Below are 19,998 nucleotides of genomic sequence, written 5' to 3'. Positions count from 1 at the left end.
GTGGGTTGTAGTCTGTTATGGCACATTTGTTTTTCTATTTATTAGTTGCACTTTCACAAGGAATAAATGAGTAATTCCCAGAACTGTTATCTTTGCTTTCTCTTGAACTCTTGTTGCATCCAACACAATTTGTCATTACATCCTCAAAATCTCGATCAATGTACAAAAAATAAATATTTAAATTGGGCGAAATTACATCTGCGGCCCTTTAACTTAATTTCAGATAACGTTTTAGTTATTTATACTTTTTTTTTTTTTTTCTGAGTTAGTCCTTTATATTAATTTTAAGTGACAATTTGATATTTTATGTTTTAAAATGTCAACAATATTGTCTTTTTTTTTACAAAAATTCAAAAAAACATCAAATTTTTCAAACAAAACCCTTAAAATACATTATCATCTTTAATAAAATACAAATTTAATCAAATTCATAACTTAAATCTTGAAATAAACTCTTATTTTCATTCTTTATTTGATGTTGTTAGAGATGAAAATATGAGTGTATTTGAATATTTGAGTTATGGATTTGATAAAATTTGCATTATATTGAAGATGATTATTAATTTTATAGGTTTTGGTTGAAAATTTTGATGGTTTTTTTTGAATTTTTCTATAATAAAAGACAACATTGTTGAAATTTTAAAACATAAAATATCAAATTGTCACTTAAAATTAAAATAAAGGATCAACTCGAGAAAAAAAAATAAATAAATGACTAAAACGTTACCTGAAATTAAGTTAAGGGACCAGTGATTTAATTTAGCCTTTAAATTAAGAGTCTTGATTTAAGGTTGATAATTAACTCAAGATTTTGTCGTTAGTTTGGATCACACTTTCTTATTTCTAAAAACTATTGTTAATGAATCACTTGAATGACAAGAGTTCTATCTTAAAAGTATATTATTGTCTTTGACAACATTCATAAGATTGAAATGACGCTCATTAAATAGGACAAAAATACCTACATTCATTAGATTTTTACATGAATTACTCGCAATGAGTACTAAATAGAGACCTATTAAATGCGATGAGATTATAATAATCAACTCTCATATATTCATATTATTATTATTATTATTATTATTATTATTATTATTATTATTAACTAAATATATACTATCATATGATTCCGTAAAAAATATACACTATCATATTTTTTATTACTTTAACACAAGATACATTTTGTTTTCTATATACCCACAAATATTTACTAAAAATGTTACCCATATAAACATTAATAGTAAATATGTTATGGTAAAATGCTTCATCTCAAAAAACCATCCATAAAAAATACAAATAGAAACATATAAAAATCAAACCAATAGCAAAACATTCTTTAAACACATTTTTTTAGAGTACTCTTTCGTAGTAGTTGAAATTTATGGAAATAATGTTCCAACATTAGAGTTCACTTGGCGGCACGTTTTGCATCACCAAAATCGGTTCTAAACAAGAAATTAAAAAGTCAGTTTAATAATACTCTTATTTTTATTAACTCCACAAAATCTTTTAGTTTTAAAAAGTATACTTTATATTAATGATACATTTATTTTTAAAATTAATTTTGATTTTATTTATAAAACTGGTAACTATTGAAAGAGGTGGATGTACATGATTTTTAGGAAGAATTGAATATACAATTATATTGAGGATTATTGATTGAATTATATATATAAAGAGTACATATTTAATAATATTGACGATAAAAATTGTTATGTGTTTTCAGTTTGTAGAATCAATTACAGTTATGCATTTTATAAAAATTGGTAATTTTTTTTTCTTCTAAATATCCATATTATTTTATTGCCCTTTGAAATTTCTGATTCCGTATCCGGTTATAAACATATACTTAGTCAATGTTTGGATCAGCTTCAACAATAAAAATTCGGCGTTCCAATGCACTTCAATCGAGAAATTACTAAAACTACAAAGCGTGGCTTGTAATTTGTATGCAAACATAAGTTTAATGATTTTAATTTCAATTTCAACCGATAACACTTTTTTTGGGTGCAAAACAAAAACGTCAAATTTATGTTATTTTGGATTTCTATATGCATGCAAATGAGAGTGAAACAACAGAGGTATGCAAAACCCTGCTTCATCGCCGGTTGATATGCTAAGTCTATGGTAGCTAGTAGCTAGTAACTAGCTAGCTCTTTCTTACATTCATGTATTTCTTCTACTTTGTTGTGTTGTTTTCACTTACTACAGTAGTTTTATTCAGTCAAAGACGTATCTTATATTACTCAGTCCACAAAAGTAAAGGACTACTTATTATGCCAGCTCAAAAAATCAAGAGAAACGATAATGAACTTTGAGACAATCACAAGTGAATTTACTTCGTATCATATAGATTCATCCAATTATGTTCGGAAATCTAATGGTTAAAAAATATGATGTCAATTTTATTTTTTTCGATTTCTATATGCATAACATAGTTAAAAAATGAATAAATATAATTATAGTCTCTATAAAATTTTGATTTATTTAAATCCATTTAAAAAATATATTATTTTTCAATTCTAAAAATTATTTTACAAATATTTTTAATCCTTGCTGCTAAATCAATATATATTATTTTAAATTTTTTATGAGATATATTTATAATATTATAAAAAAATCCATAAAACATAAACATAAAATCCAATTTTTTATTTATATTTTTGTTATTATTATTTTGAATTTTTTACGCTTAAAAAATTAATATTTAATTTTTATACTAAGTTAAAAAAAAATTGTGGAGGAACCTAAATTCTCATAAATGGGTTCGGCGACTTCCATTGGACTAAAATCTTCAGGTATTATTAGATATATTGTTAATAAGACTTCCAACATAGAAAGCTATCAAACCTCAATTTTGGTATCACTTTTAAATCATGAGAGGTATATAGAAAACATCTTCAATTTATTTAAAATATTAAAATATTAGTTACATGGAGATTCTCACAACATCTCATTAAACATCTATTTTTTATCTAATAATATAGAACTTCAACTATCAAAACTATTGTCTAGTTTATTATTATCCTAAGAGAAATAAAGTTAAGTATTGATGAGATAGGTGAGGTGAGGTGATTGACATAAATTTCCTTATTTGGATAACTCTTTTGTATAATCATTATTAAATGTTTAGTTATTTAGCAAGTCACGAGTCAATACAAGAACTATATATTAAATTAAGAGAAATGATATAGGAGCAAAAATTTAAACATAAATAAAACGTAATGTTACACAATAATATAGGGAAAGTGGAATAAGAGAAAGTGTATATAAGAACTACGTATGTATGTACCGTATATATATACTTATATAGTATTATGTTTCATTTGTGTCTAAATTTAATTTCTTTAAATTAAAGCATTCACATTCAAATAAAATATTTATAATAGTTTAGAATTTCTTTGAAGAAAATCGATCTTTATTTTTTTTTCTTTTTATAAAAGATAATTGAATCTATAAAAGTTAATATATTTGATTTATAATATAGATTAAATATATCAATTTTTATTAGATACAATTATCTCTTATAAAAATATTAAAAATAATATCTAATATATAAAAATAAAGAAAGACAATTGATTACAATTTTATACGTGAACAATTGATTTGAAATACGAAATACTAATGTTATTAAAATTAGTATTTAAGAGTGTATTGAACAAAATTACCTCTAGAAGAGGAAATTAAGAAAAAAAATGATATTATTAAAGTTATATAAAATGATAAATACAAGAATACTGATTAACAGTATAAATTTATAAGAACTGATTCTTACCGTACCCATGTCAATTTTTGATTTTATGATTTCTCCAACTTTCTTTAATTAGCAGCATAATAATCTAGAGTGAGAAAATGGTGCAATGGGGAAGCTACTTGCAAGTATCTATTCAGGGTACTATTTTGCATAACAATAGGTGGGACCTATTTTAAAAAGGGTATAGTATAATAATATAATAGCATTTTATTTATTCTAGGTTCTAATTTATAGCCTATTACTCCCTAGTCTACCAAACCCAATATTGAGTGAAATTTCATGAGAACCATATATATATAGGTATTAATATGTACAATGTAACACAAATTCCTTCTACAACTTATTTCTAAATTGCTACTAGTACTAGCCAGTGTTTAATTTCAAACTTTGTTCTGTTTCATATCATATTTTAACTTCACCTTCAAATATTTATTTGCTCTTGAAGCATATATAATAAATTGAATATCTTTGTTTGATGAACTCCACAAGAACACTAGCTATGTCCACAAGTACAAAGAGAGAGTTTGGTTCTAATAAAATTGAAGAAAATGAGTTGAGAAGAGGACCTTGGACTCTTGAAGAAGATAGCTTATTAATTCACTATATTGCTCATCATGGTGAAGGTCGTTGGAATATGTTAGCAAAAAGTGCAGGTATAGATTCTTTTTGTACCATTAACGTTAGAGGAATAATATGTTCAATCACACACTGTTTAACTTTTTTGTTTTAATAATAGTATTAATTAATTAATTAGTTCCAACATTTCAGGATTGAAGAGGACTGGTAAAAGCTGCAGACTTAGATGGCTTAATTACTTGAAACCTGACATTAAGAGAGGGAATCTTACTCCTCAAGAACAATTGTTGATCCTTGAACTCCATTCCAAGTGGGGTAACAGGTAATAATAACAATCATCTAATTATACTTAGGTCTTCCACTACATAACTATTACACTAACTTTTTATTGCAATCGAAACTTATTTGTCCTATTTGTTTGACCTACTCCACTTATTAACATGGTATAACACAAGTGGTAGATATTTAGTCAGAGTTTCGATCTATGACTAGTGTGTATAGAAAATATAGATCAATATATATTATTCCCTAAATATATATCAATTAATTTGTGAGAGTAGTCACCGCAATGAATTTAACATGATTTTGTTGTTTAATTGGTGATAGGTGGTCAAAAATTGCTCAACATCTACCAGGAAGAACGGATAATGAGATAAAGAATTATTGGAGAACAAGGGTGCAGAAACAAGCACGCCAACTTAACATTGAATCTGGTAGCAAGAGATTCATTGATGCTGTTAAGTGTTTTTGGATGCCAAGATTGCTTCAAAAAATGGAACAGAACACTTCTCCAAGTTCTCATCATCACTCTTCAATAACAACAAATATGAATTTTGTGAATTCTATTGAAGCTTCAACTAGCTCAATGTCAACAACAAGCTTCAATGTTCCTTCTATGTCTCCATCATCATCTCATCCACAAAGTGGATTATTCATTGATTCTTCTTCAAGTGAAAACCATTTAAGCAATCCTTCCTTGGATTTCTTCCAATTTTCACAGCCACTTGAAATTTCAGAAAATTCAAGTGCTCCAAATGTGTTGGATAACACTGTTTATAGCTGTCCAATTCAGAACAACTACAATATTGATGACACAAATAACTATGGTTTGGAAGGTTTAAACTTTGATCCATTGTCTTCAATGGAAACTTATGACTTTTCACAGTTTGATTTTCAATCTGGTGGAAGTGGCTGGATGTTAGACAATATGGCTAATACTTTGTGGAATATGGATGCTATGTGACAGTGTATACCACAAAGAGCATGCATATCTCAAGTTCTAAAAATATTAATAATACTAATAGTATTAATAATTGTGATCAAGATTATATTAGTATATACTGATTCTTAGTGACTAAACAGTTTCTTTGATAGAGATTAGTAAAGTGTAAGGTACTAATGTTATTTATTATGATTATGAGTAGTTGTAAACTAGCATATTTATATAGAAAATGCAGGAGAGGATATTAATGATCCCCTGTTCAGATACATATATAATATATATTAAAGTTGGAAAAGCTGTAATAATTTTATTAAGAGAATGTAACTTGGTTGTTAAATTAAGAGTGAATTTTGACATGATGAATTTTTTTTCTCTCCTTTCCTTTATTTTTTATAGATATTTGTTTCATGTTAAAGAGTAACTATTTTGTTGGAATTGAAAGAGACACTTCAACAGTTTTATAATTTGGAATACGGTTAAAATTTGATTAAAGATTATTTTTATTAGAATTTAAATTATTCTAAATAAATTTGTCTTTAAGTAAAATTTAGTAAACTCTTGACTCAATACCATTAGATTAATTGAAATGAAAATTAAATAAAGAGAGGAGTATAATAGTATGAAAGAAATGATGTTAGAAGTGACAATGAACAAAGTGGGGTCACATCTTTTATGATGAAGTGACACTTGCAAAATATAAGTAATGCATCCATGTTAAGAAGATAATGAAGAACACTACTATTCATATTTCCAAGTACAGCCACTAACTAACAAAGTAGTGGTTAGCTCATAAAAATGGTATATTCTTTATGTGCACAACCTCATCATTTTGCATCTTGAAAACATGGAACACTCTTAGAAAATGATGCATAACAAAAAATGGCCTTCTAAGACAACCATGGACTGTTGCCGCAACCACCGGTATAGGCTATTGGAGTTTTGCGGTGATCACCACCATAGGCCGTCGGAGGTCCACTCACCACTGGCCACCGAAACCCTCCATTTTAAAAAAAAAACTTTTTGAATTAATATTTATTAAATAATAAATGAATTACTAATATCCACAAAATTAAAGGAATGAATTGGATTATATCCTATAATTTTTTAATATTATAGTGGATGAATTTAGTTTTGATGGATTGAATGAATGTTGACAAATGGATTTATTTGTCACCTCTAATACACTCCGCAATTGAACTCAATATATTTTGCTTTTAATTCTAAAAATAAATTAGATGAATTGGGTTCTCTGATTTATCATAGTTAGATTTAGAATAAATTTCAAAGTTAAAAAAATGTTAGACAGAATTATTAATGACTTACCTATTAACTAAGTTTTCACATCGATTCAATCATTTTTAAAAATAATAAATAAATAAAAAAGGATTATTGTATTAGCAATATGACCAACATATTGTTAGTTGTACTATGGTATCTCTTCATTTCTTATCTAGTATACCACTATAGCAGCCTTCTTGTCGCATGTTGCAATCATAAGGATAGAATTTTTTTGTCAAGATTGGATTCCAACTCTCAACTTTGGTACTATTTTGCAATGATGGCATATATCTCACAGCTTGACAACGAAGAAATTGACTAACAAAATATTCTTGCCTATATTTTATTCGCATGTGCTCAATGTCACAATGAATTTGAACTTTTCAATCACAACTTCTTTTGACAGATTCATAAATTCCTTTGTTAAAAAAACATTTTATAAGCTTGGCTCATCATCATATTAAGCTTGCACAGAACACCCTGCAGGTTCACAAACCACTTTACAGAATAAGAAATTATCCGAATTCCAAAGCATGTGTTGGGGTGGGGTGTACAACATGCATGCTGAGTCTCACGTTATTCGGGTCTTTAAAATCAGTCATTCACTTCTTTGATTTAAATTCTTTTAGTTAGATTCAAATTTTGTCTTTAACTTCAATTTGAAATTCATTAATCAGTTAAGTATAATCAATTAATTGTCTTACACTTTTTTTATACAAATCTTTTTTTTTATCTCTTCATTTTTTTTCTCTTTCAATAACTGTCATTTTAATAAAAATTACTTATTTTAAAATAAATATTATTAGTCTTAATTTTCAATGTAACTGTAATTTTTTTTCTTCCATATTATCCCTCAATTATTACAATATATTCAATTTCAAATCATTATTGTACTTTGCATTAATGATAATGAAAAACATATTATAATTAAAATGAATAGTTTAGTAGAATGATTTTTTCTTTTTTTTTTTTAATTATTGTATTTCGTATAGAAACACCACTCATTATGAGACGGAAGAAGTATCATCCAATATTCATGACATTCTTTACGTTTGTTTCACTTTTGATATCTCTCTCTACTCTTTTATTCTTTTATTTTTTTTGAATAATATTTCACTCTCTTAAAGACACTTTTGTTGAAACCATTTAAATTAAAAGAATATTTTTTTTCTCTTTTTAAAGGAATATTATATTATATGTATTTGATTAAACTTAGGCTTTATTTCACAAAAATATTTGGTTAACTATCTAGTGAGAAGTTGATAAGCTATGTAGCTGAAAAATTGCTTGATAAAATTTCAAATGTTTGATCAAATTAATTGAATTAACAATATTAATTTTATTAATTTATTTTTATTTTAAAATATGTCAAAAAAAAAAGTAGACATATGTGATCTAAATTTTAGACCACGTAAATCCACTTTTTTAACATATGTGATCTATATATATTATGATATAGAGAAAATATAATTAAATTACAATATATTCCAATTAAGAAAACAAATCTAGTACTTTATTTGTTCTACTTATCCTTTATTTTAATTTTAAAAATAAAAACTCGAAGCCATAAGTGAAGAAAAATGGACACCATCGTGCAATTAGTGTAAATGGTGTTTACAAGGTGTTTGATTTTTGTTGCACTAAAAAATATTTTATGTATCCTAAATTAGTTGATTTATTGAACAAGATATACGGAGTTTTCTAGAAAACACTAAAGACTTGAATATTTTAAGGTTTGTTTAGAATAAATAAACATAAATAATGGATGTTTGTTTTAGAATGCAACTCTTTAGATTTAGAATGCAACTCTTTATTTTAGAATGCAACCATATTTATATTTAGAATGTGAATGCTACTTAATTTTTAGAATGCAATTATTTGTTTGAGAATGCAACTTTATTTTTTGCTATATAATATTATTTACATATTTGATTTGTACATTATATTTTTATATCGATCACTCCAAAAAATTTAGTCAAACTCCGTCACTGACAGCGTAGCACTACAGTTTAAATATTGTATATATACATGTTAACAGGCCAAGGTATGCATGACATAAGTTATTTTTGTTGGGTTGGAAATTATCACATTAGATGATAAAGTGTCATTACAACAGATTTAACATTATATATACATCAAAAACATACTCTTCTTCCTTCAATATTATTATTTTTATTTACAACTAAAACTTCCTGCATGAAATTTCTTTAATATTTCTTAACTCACCAACCAGACATTGATATCTTTGTGGAAGAGTCATATCTTATATGATACTCAACATCCATTTTTTATCTCATGTATGATTTTCAGTCACATTTTGACACGTCAACAATATAACACTAATCATTTTAACCGTGAGATCTTATTTATATTAAAAAAAACACAAGGGAATTAGAAAACATTAAAATAAAAAATATATTGAATTTTTTTTTCTAAAGAGTTTAACGAAAGAATTTTCAAATATAAAGCTTCACTCCAATATAATAAATATATCTATAATTTTTATTATCTAAACTTTTATTAAATACTTTAAAAAATAAATATATATTTACAATTCTAAATATAAATCATATAATAAAAAAAAATATAGATAACATATTATTGTTAACTTGTCAATTGATTATTGATGAACACAAAGGACATATAAATTGATACGAAAATAATGATGATTAATTACTTCTATAACTAACTTTTAACTAACATAAGAAATAGTATCTCAAATGCATATCACATTGATTCAACAAATAGCCATCGAAAAAATCAATCATTGTGGAATTATGGCAAAGATATTTGAATGAAACAGTACCATATGAATTACGAGTAGTTATTTACAATTGCGAAAAAGGTTTAGTTTGACTAACCAAATTAAGCGTCTCATTCTGTGACTTTAAAACAGTAATCTCAGCCAAAAAATCATTATGCCTTGCTAAATTAGCGGCTAGGGAGCCACCAAGTAAATAACTCAAGAAAATTAAAGCTTGTAATTTGTCACTAGTAGATGTATCTAGTAATTCATACCTTAGAAAACTGATTTCAATTCTTGCGCATGATGGTGTGATAGTGATTGAATAATACAAGACCATTGATCCGATATGAAAGCAACATAAATATATAGATTAAGAAACTTTGTTTATCATTATTTTTGTCTTTTCACACCTTGGTTCTCAAGAAAAAATCTCCTAATAATTTAAACGATATAAATAAATTCCGACAAAATATTACTTTAATCAAAATTTAAAATTAAATATTACTATTAATAAAATTAATTCGCCATTAATATAGATTTAATTGGAAGTTTTAATTAGTTTAGACAAGAAATGATATATTATATGATGGGGCCAAATGGCGTGACTAATGCGGTTTCAATGTTGAATCACACAGAAAGAGACCGCTTTTTAAAGTTGTTGTCTGCTATAAGTTGATTATTATTTTTTTTTCAGTTCTATGAATGAAACAAGTAAATTAAAGAAACATACCCAAATCATTGAACCACAGCTATTGCATTTAGTTAACTGTACATTTTTCAAAGTCTTCCTAAGAAAATAAAGGGTACGGTCAAAAACAATATTTATTGACAGAGAAATAAATGACACATACTTACCCGTGCAGCAAATTACGCCAACTGTCCTAGATTACTTGTTCATGATTCTTTCCAAACGTGCTTATTTTGGAGGCCACTTAATAATAAGTCTACAGCATCATTCCACTTTCCTACTTCTTCTCTTTTGCTTAGATTGGATACAAAACCACAACCACTAACTATGCATCATCATCTCTGTCATATATTTCAGCCAAGCACTACTATTTACGGAACATTTCTTCCAGTTAGATCCACCATTTGTGTGATATCCTCTACCATTCTTACATAATCACTGAGTTCATTCTAAAACAATTAATTATTATAACCTTATTTTCCTCTTTTTTTACCCGAACCAATTTGATATACAAGCAAGTTGCATTGAGTCACACGTCACACGAGTTTGTAAATGAAGATATATATGAGTTTGAGTGGTCGAATGCAGATAAGAACATATCGACACACGATTACTCGAAAGTGACTGCTTCACATAAAATTTAATTTAGCAATAAAAACTCATATTTTTTTAGGGTGTAATTCTCAGTCTCACTAATATCATACATGAGATGTTTGCAAAAACCTATTCAAACAATAACAAAAATATTTGAAGTCCAATATATGTTTTTTAAAAAGTATGATTTAAAAATAAAATAAATAAATAAAAAATTAACAACCCAATAAAAAAATGAAATGTCCATCATCAAAAAGAATCCCGACCTGGTCCGTAAATCGAAATCTACCTAAATTAATGAAAAAATTATCAAAATTAAATCAATAAATTCTAACAAATATTTCAAAAAAAATTGCTAAAAAATTAAATGTAAAAATATAATTTTGGAAGTGATACATTTTATATTTTTAAAAAATTGTGTTTTCAATTTAAAATTTATGTTTTACTTTCTTTTTTATTATTTAACAAATTCCCTTATTATTTGTTATTATTCTAGAAAAGTTAATGGTAGGCGCATATTAATATGTGCTGTTATATATATGACGTGTCAGGTGGATAAGCTGGCGTATCCAAATGGTTGAGATAATAATAAACTCTTTTGGAGAAAAAAAGGGTGGCATATGAACATAAACATGTGCACCATTTGAGCAAATTATTCATGGAATTGGAACATTTGAAAGGCAAGACAAGAAGAAGATTAGATTGGTAGATGGATGGATATATAGATAAATAATACTAATTCCTTTTCTTTCAATCAAATCAATATATCTCACTATCAAAATGTAATGTAAGCAAGCGTGACTAGACCAAACTCCATATGACTAGTGACTAGAAATGGGAGCCTTTTATTATTACTTTCCCTTTGCTTAGTGATATTGTATATTTTGATTGGTTGTTGCATTGCAGCCCACAAGTACATAAGCTCACTTACGAGGTTACATCCATTTGATTTGATTATTTTCCTTAGATATTTAACTTTTTTTTTTTATTCTCAATAAATTAACCATGCATGTTTGTAAGAATTTTATTATAAGTTGTGTATTCGAGACAATAATTGAGATTAACAAAAAGTAAAAGAATTTAAAATGCAAACAAATAAGGGACAATTGAGTGTGTGGTACGGGGATACATCCCTTTGAAGAGAAAGGCACTAAAATCATTTTTCCTTTTACTAACTATACTATTTCAAAGGAAAAAGTTTATATGTAGAATGTGACACACGATTTTTTTAATTAAAATTTAAACTCGAATGGTTTTTAATTAATTTGTTAATTTTTTTAATTATTTAAGTTTAATTATTTAGTTATTAAAAAATAATTATTTGAATTTTGCATGCTATATAACATGTAAATTATATGTGTTTGAATAATTTTTTTTTAAAAGGGATGATAAATATCACTAATTAACTTATACAACTGCGAGTTGAGTTCAAACATCAAATAAAATATTTAATTTAATAATATCGATATTTTTTAATTGAGCTAAAATTTAAAAACAAGTGTTGGATATTTGATTCATTCCAATTTATAAAATAATAATTTAGTTTCCAAAATAGATTTATATGAGACCAAAGAGAAGATGTCAACAATGATCCATGATGCTACCGAGGTTGCTCCAGTGGCGGAGAAAAATAATCGTGTTACATTTTGAATGTTAATATATAGGATACAACTATTATTGAAAAAATCATTTTTTTAATAATAAAAAAATTAATAGAAACCGAGAGAATAATGAGCTTTCAGATTGAGTTGATACCTTTTTTTGTGAACAACTCATTCACAATGAAGAGGTCCAAAATAACAAGGATAAAAAAACAGAACCCAATACCCCGTGACTACCAGCAACTAAGTTTGTGACTTTTGTACCTTCAATTTATGTTGATGTTATAAACCAATTAAACTTGTTTTTATAAAACTTCCTTTAAAAATGTAATTTAATATCCATGTGCATTCACAACATAGAAAGTTTGTCGGGAAAAAAAAAAAAGCAGTATACAAAGTTTTTATATAGACAGCCCCTTATATTCATATCTTATCATATAGTGATAGTCTTTTTAAGATATATTTATATTATATTATATTATATTATATTATATTATATTATATTATATTATATTATATTATATTATATATATATATATAATAAAAAGATAATTACATATAATTGTATATTTTCTAAAATTAATTCCCCTCAATCTACATGTTATTTGTATTAGATGCGATTTTTTATTTAGGTTCTTGCTATATGATGGGAAATCTTAGTACTGATTAGTGGATACCCATTCATATGTTCTCTAGGTGAAGCTTACTATTCAATATGCCTCTAGTGATACAATAGTAAAATAAGTTTCCAGTTTTTTTTAACAAATAATAACGTTTCAGTTTGCTGATTGATTATGATGGGAATTAAAATGGGAATAATAATAGAACAAAATGAAACAAAAATATGTGTTGTTTCTTTTGTCAAGTTCTATGGCCAGATAATATTTCGTTCCATCTAAGCTTTTGTACACATGAAAAACATAAGCATAAGCATGAAGTCAAAGAAAAAGAATATTAAACTAATAAGTGGTTGTGCATCGATGTCTCCTAAGTTCTATTTTTTTATATATGTAAAAACAATCTTAAAAAATAAAGTTTAATTGCTATATAGGGTCCTGAATTATTTAAAAATTCTTAAATAAAACCTTAAACTAAAAAAAATGGTAATTGGATCCTTGAGGTTGTTCGTATTTTGTAATAATACCCTTAACTAAAAAATTTAAATTCACCCTTAAACTTTTAAATAATTTAAAATTAACTCCCTTATTTTAGAACCCAATTACAAATTGTTTAAAAGTTCAAGACCTAATTAAATACTGTATTATTTAAAATTTTAAAAATATCTTATAATAAATTAATTAATTAATTAAAGATTTAAGGGCTTAGTTAGTTTAGAGATCAAATGAAATCTGTTTATAACTTCAAAGATTTGAGAACAACTTTTTAATATAGGTTCTTATTTAAAAATACCTAAATAGTTAATTAAGGGACGACAAAATGTGAAAAATTATGTCTTGACAAACGGAGAAATAATTAACCAGTGCACATTTTACACCTCAAAAATGGTATGAAAATAACGGAAAGGTTGGTATTTCTTCATCGGGTTTAAAAAACTATAATCTTCAAAAAACCACTTGTATAAAAAAAAACTACAGATCCACACCTGAGGTAATTTAAATAACTGGAGAACTTATGATTGGTCCTCCCAAAAAACTGTTAATGACTATGTGGTAGGTAACTGCTATATATTTTAGTCATTTCAACAAATAAATACTACCTACCGTCCTGTCCTGTGTCAGCTTAATTTTACCTCTATTTTCCACTCTTACTATAGCTATCCTTTAATGTGACAGTTCTATTGAAAACAAGCTTTTCTGGAGTAGAGTCCTGGTCGACCACAAAATAACCTGGCATTGCAAATACAAGTATTATACGTTAAGACAAAAAAGATGATGAAAAGGATTGAACTGCAGAACAATAAGTAAACAGTACAGTACCTAATCTTTCAAACTGGAAGCTGTCCCCAAGTTTTGCATCCCGGAGTGAGGACAAACCAAATGCATTCGGAATTACTACTTTGGAATGAGGGTTCAGATCACCAAGCCAATTGTCAAGTTCCGCAGGATTCTGTTGAAGCGATTTCGATAAAAGACACAGGGAAATATCATTAGAAATAAGGATATAAATGTGAACGAGTACTAAGGCATAAAGATAACCAACCTCTGATAGGAACAGCCTCTCGAACAGCCTGACTTCGACTTTGAATGGATCAACTTCAGGAGAAGGTTGTGCAACCCAATGGAGAACACCCTATAAATAAAAATTTATATAGATCACTACCAATCTGATCTTACAAACTCTTGAAGACATTAATTTAAACCAACACACATAACAAAGTTCGTAAACCTTAGGCTTTGTCTTCTTTGAAGGATCATACTCGGCCCGAATTTCAAGAATAGTCTCATTATCATCAGCTAGAATAACTTCGGTGCACTTTATAGGAAACGCATATCTGCACAAAACACCAAACATTTTGAACAAATGGACAAATAACTTCCCATGCAGTGTTAATTCATACTTCTACTAACCTGAGTATCACAGATTTACCAGGAGCAAGGCCATAATAATCTTTTGAATCTTGCATACGGAAATCCGTACGTTCAATATATACAACATTGGAAAATGGAACCTAATAACAAATACATGACAAAAAGTCAGAGACATAAAAACATAAGTAAACAAAATCAAATTCAGTACAGGAGGTCAGGAAATTTCAAAGAAAAACGAAACTCTAAGCTAAATGGCACAAACCATCTACCTCGGAAAGTATCAAGGAAACAAACTGCTTCATTAAATGAGTTAATTCAAAATGCTATTAGCATCAATTCATTGATTATGAAGTTCAAGGTGGGTTACAGGTCCACCCAATTTCCTACAAGATATTCAAGCAGAGACTACAACCCGGTGTGCTTGACTACAGAAATAAGGCCTTTGAGGAAAACTGCCAGCAGAAGATATAAAATATTTTGCACTTTAAAATGCTGGAGACAGGAACGTCAAAATGTATTTTTTGTGTGAAATAACTAACATTTAGCCTTAAGGACAAGGTGAATGTTCAGGGGGTTGGGGGGAGTATTATAACTCCAAATATTTAGGCTGAGATATTTAGAAGAGATCAATAAGGCCTGTTGATCAATAGTAATAGGGGATTGAGAGATATTGTTGGAATAAGAATTTGGGAGATATCCAAGATCTCTCGAATATTCAAGCAATTTGTGTTATTTCTATTCATAATCAGGACCAATTCCTATCAGAATCACCACTAGTAAACAACATAGAGTAAATTTAGTAATATAACTTATCCTAAAACTTTAGAACTCCATAAAAAAGTCTTCACAAGCCCAATTACCTTGTAGAAAGCAGACGGATCATCAGCTTGAGCATCAGGCCATTTTTTTGCATCAACCTCAATGGCTGAGTTGGCTTCAAGATTAGTAATAACAACCTTACAAGTTACAAAACAGAAAGGATCAGTCTTATGCTAGTCGTATAATATCCTATAGAAAGAATTCAAACAGACAAAATACCTTGAGTGGATCTAGGACAACCATTGTCCGAGGAGCTGTTTTGTTCAATTCTTCCCTAACATGATATTCAAGGCGAGCCACAGATATCAAAGTGCCATCACTGCAGTAGAAGGAAGAACAATTTCATTTGAATTATGTACTAGTGCTGTCATATATCAAGTTAATGTCAATGCAAAACCAGTGTGTATGATCTTGCTCTTCTTGTTGCACATGAGGAAAAATCAATTAAGAAAGCTTTCAAAAAAATGCACTTTCCAATAAAAAAACATAATACAACCAAGAAAAAATAAGAGATCATGAAAACTTATGCAAACAGAACACATTGTCAACAGTGAAATAATTAATTTGGAAAAGGCACCTGTCAGTATTTTAATTTTACTTCATTATTATGTTTCAGAAATAAGAGAAAATGAAGATAGAAACCGAACTAAATATTCTGAGTATGATTGTTGTATGAATGATACAAGTCTACAAGAATATATAGCTAGGTATCAAAGCTAGGCTTAGCTGTGACAGAATGCTAATTGCTCCTAAACCTAAAGCACGACAGCTAAGCATAACTGCCTAAAGCTTCTAGTAGAGAGAAGTAATTCAGAATATTAAGTGTAGTACTCAGTGAGACACATGTGAGATGAGTATTATAGATACTCCTATCGTTAACGTTCAATTTATCTACAAACAAAGTAAAAGGCAACGTCATAATATCTTGAAAGTTAACACCCATCATATGGAGTGAAAATGAGAATAAGAAAAATTTAGATATGCATTACAAAAGCAGTGAGTCGTGTTTCTAGCACTTTTGTGTATTAATAACATCAAAGCAGGATTCAAATGCAACCTATTGAAGAAGAACGCTAAAAAATAATGTATTAAAATTTAATATCCTACCTTCTAGTGATTCCAATTCCTCGAACAAAAGAATTGATTGCTGTTGAAGTCATGCCTCTACGCCGCAATCCGGCTAATGTCATCAGGCGAGGATCATCCCACCCATCAACCCACTTTTCAGTAACTAGGCGATTAAGCTTCAATGAAGAATAGTTCAAAATAAGTGACTGGAAAATTATACAACAATAAAGAAGCCGACATATTAATATGATGTCCAAAATGGTTGGCCTTACCTTGCGCTTTGACATAACAGCGTTAGAGATATTTAACCTTGAATATTCCCATACATAAGGTTGGTAGATACCTAATGCGTGTAACAACCAATAATATGAAGCACGGCGTGTCTCAAACTCAAGAGTACACAGCTGCATGAGACATTCATAGATTAGCAAAACCTTTTTAAATAATAAATAAATAAGTCGTCAACGTCACATTAAACGCACAAAGTTATTAGTCATAACATGCATTAACATTACTGGTAAACTATAGTGATGATACATCAAGAAAATACACATTATGTAACCTTAGTAAAAGCAAAGTAACTGAATTACCCCAGCAAGTGAAGCTAAGAAACAAACTGTAACTAGAAATCTCACTAATAGTTGGTGAAACATTTGTTAAATCAGGCACAACAAAAATCATAATGACACAGAAATATGAAAGTAAACCTAGAATTACTACGTGAAGGAATTAAACCACTCTCCAACTCAATAGATAACCAACATAACCCAGCTTGAAATTAACAGGCTTACAAAACAAGGCAAAAAAAAAAAAAACAGAGCCAATTTGCTATGGAGTGTTGTGCATAAAATACTATATGAAAACCATTACATCACTGAATTGTACATAGCTCACTTATCGCAGCAACAAAACTCCAACTGCTATAATGAATAGTACAATGTATACTGCCCAAAAGTACACATTATATCAAATATATTCGGGATGATTGATATAATTTAAAATTAGAAATTTATAAATAAATAAATATATCAATGCAGAAAGAGAATTTAGACGTCCAGCAGACTTGAGGTATCCAGGCATTATCAACTTTGTCAAAGGGGAAATATCTACAAAAATCATTATTTTTAATATAACACAATTTAGTGGATGAAACTTACTGAGTGTGTGATATTCTCAAGCGAATCCACAATGCAGTGAGCATAATCATAACTTGGGTAGATACACCATTTATCTCCAGCATGAGGGTGTGGAGTAAACTAAAGGCATGAAGAATTCATATCATAAGATATCATAGTCCCATTAATATTTTGTGAAATCAAACTTATATAGTTGGGGTCTTACCTTAATTCGATATGCAATAAGATCATACATATTGTAATTGTCACTCTGCATGTCTTGCTTCATTCGAAGTGTGGCTTTTCCTTCTTCTATAACACCACGTCTCATATCCTCAAAAAGTTTCAATGATTCTGAAACTGGTCTGTCTCTCCAAGGACTGTTCAATTTCTTTTCCCTGTACTCCTTAATCTCATCGGGTGTCTAAAACCAAATCATGAATAAAAAATTCTTACTTTATTACAACTAACACAAATAGAATACCTTAATGTAATTATTTTATCCTCCATAAGTTATTCCACATTAACTATTCTGTGTTAAATGATATGTTCCACACAACCATGATTCCCAAAGCCCAGATTAAACTGCCAATTGCCAAAATGCTAAGAAATTGTGCTTTCAATGATTCAATTGCATTCAATACATGTATAGTTGGATACCAACCTGATGATCAACGTAAGCACAACCTCTTCTAATGAGCTCCACGGCTAATTCATATAGTTCTTGGAAATAATCGCTTGTGTAAGTAATCTGCACAAGTGTAAAGCTGTTAAACATCTAAAAAGCTAGGATGGACAATTTCCACACAATCAACAAAAGAGGTGCAAACAAACATACCTTGAATGGTTTCCAGCCCATCCACTGGACAATTTCTTCAATGTGATCAATATACTCCTTTTTTTCTGCTTCAGGATTGGTGTCATCATACCTGGAAGTGCCAAAAGCTATAAAACTTAGAACAAAAAACTGTATATTAAATAACAAATCACATGGATCTGATGAAGCTTGGTAAGGCATTTTATAGCTTTTAGTAATAGCTAAACATGAAAAAGTGAGAAAACGTCAAGTCTGAGGGAAGTACAAGTACTGTATGAATACATCATTGATGAATGGTATGTATATATATCGGAACTTCAAATCTTTAGGTTTTTGAATTATGATACATCAAAGTGGATGTGGATGTGTAATATAGGTCAAGGCTTTATCAGCATAACATGAACTAATATGTGTATACTTTTTTCTATTTCCCTTTCTCAGATGCACAAAATGTTCCACCTGCTTGTTCTATATTAATATTGGTCAAAATACTATTAATTCACTGCAGGTCAAGAATAATTTCATAAGATAAGTCAGCCTGGTGCCTGAAATGTAACGAGGTAAAGAGGGAAAACAAGTCAAAGGTCAATAAATGACTTCAGTAAAAGAGGAAACGAGAGTCCCTCCCAGTTTTCTATCCTCAACAACTTCACAGAAAGCCAGTCCATAAACAGGATATCTTCCATCAAACTAAGTTCCTACAGTAGGACGAGGTACCACCAACCAAGTGCGCTCATATGACCACAGTTTTCACCGAATCACCAACATTGGTCAGTAGAGACTAGAGAGAACTTAACTAACAAGATCTGCACAGAGGGAATGTGAGTCCCAACCAGTTTCTATACTTAATAATTTCAAACAAATAAACAGAATACCTTCCTTCACACTAAGTTCCTATGGTGGGAGGACGTGCCACCAACCACATGTACATATGCCCGAGGTTTTCCCCCCCAATCACCAAAAATGGTCAGTAAAGATAGAGAGAACATAACAACTAACAAGCTCTTAATGGACACCTGGTGATCAAGCATTTTATTTATAGAGGCCATCAAGCATTTCATCAACAACAACGATTGAACATTTTTCCACTTGAGAGGGTTGTTTGCAAGGATCAAATGACGCCGTAAAATCCTGTCATGTATTAGATCATAGATAGCGATAGACCAACCTCTAAATCTCTCTTCACGGTTTGAGCTTGATAAAATCAAGAGTGTGAGAGAAAATGAAGAGG

The 19,998-nt window shown here is 28.7% G+C and overlaps 2 protein-coding genes across 2 annotated transcripts in view; one reads left to right on the top strand and one right to left on the bottom strand.

Moving 5' to 3' along the window:
* The first annotated feature begins 4,014 nt into the window (after nucleotides 1-4,014).
* LOC101494157 (transcription factor MYB24-like) lies at nucleotides 4,015-5,908 on the top strand. Its single transcript, XM_004497020.4, has 3 exons — nucleotides 4,015-4,407; nucleotides 4,523-4,652; nucleotides 4,937-5,908. Exons 1-3 carry the CDS (start codon nucleotides 4,230-4,232, stop codon nucleotides 5,571-5,573), a joined length of 945 nt encoding a protein of 314 aa, XP_004497077.1. The 5' UTR covers nucleotides 4,015-4,229; the 3' UTR covers nucleotides 5,574-5,908.
* An 8,054-nt stretch (nucleotides 5,909-13,962) lies between these two features.
* LOC101493829 (glutamine--tRNA ligase) overlaps nucleotides 13,963-19,998 on the bottom strand; it is a 9,282-nt gene continuing 3,246 nt past the window's right edge. Inside the window, exons 12-24 of the mRNA XM_012714798.3 lie at nucleotides 18,789-18,879; nucleotides 18,615-18,701; nucleotides 18,177-18,374; nucleotides 17,993-18,091; nucleotides 17,108-17,239; nucleotides 16,875-17,011; nucleotides 15,987-16,086; nucleotides 15,809-15,904; nucleotides 14,988-15,088; nucleotides 14,806-14,911; nucleotides 14,620-14,709; nucleotides 14,397-14,526; nucleotides 13,963-14,306 (exon numbers count right to left, since the gene is read on the bottom strand). Coding sequence (XP_012570252.1) covers nucleotides 14,212-14,306; nucleotides 14,397-14,526; nucleotides 14,620-14,709; nucleotides 14,806-14,911; nucleotides 14,988-15,088; nucleotides 15,809-15,904; nucleotides 15,987-16,086; nucleotides 16,875-17,011; nucleotides 17,108-17,239; nucleotides 17,993-18,091; nucleotides 18,177-18,374; nucleotides 18,615-18,701; nucleotides 18,789-18,879 — 1,462 coding nt within the window. The 3' untranslated portion in view covers nucleotides 13,963-14,211. The remainder of the gene's footprint in view (nucleotides 14,307-14,396; nucleotides 14,527-14,619; nucleotides 14,710-14,805; nucleotides 14,912-14,987; nucleotides 15,089-15,808; nucleotides 15,905-15,986; nucleotides 16,087-16,874; nucleotides 17,012-17,107; nucleotides 17,240-17,992; nucleotides 18,092-18,176; nucleotides 18,375-18,614; nucleotides 18,702-18,788; nucleotides 18,880-19,998) is intronic.

This window comes from Cicer arietinum, chromosome 4, assembly GCF_000331145.2.
Source record: "Cicer arietinum cultivar CDC Frontier isolate Library 1 chromosome 4, Cicar.CDCFrontier_v2.0, whole genome shotgun sequence".
Lineage (NCBI taxonomy): Eukaryota > Viridiplantae > Streptophyta > Magnoliopsida > Fabales > Fabaceae > Cicer > Cicer arietinum.
This window is presented reverse-complemented; position numbering and strand designations above follow the sequence as displayed.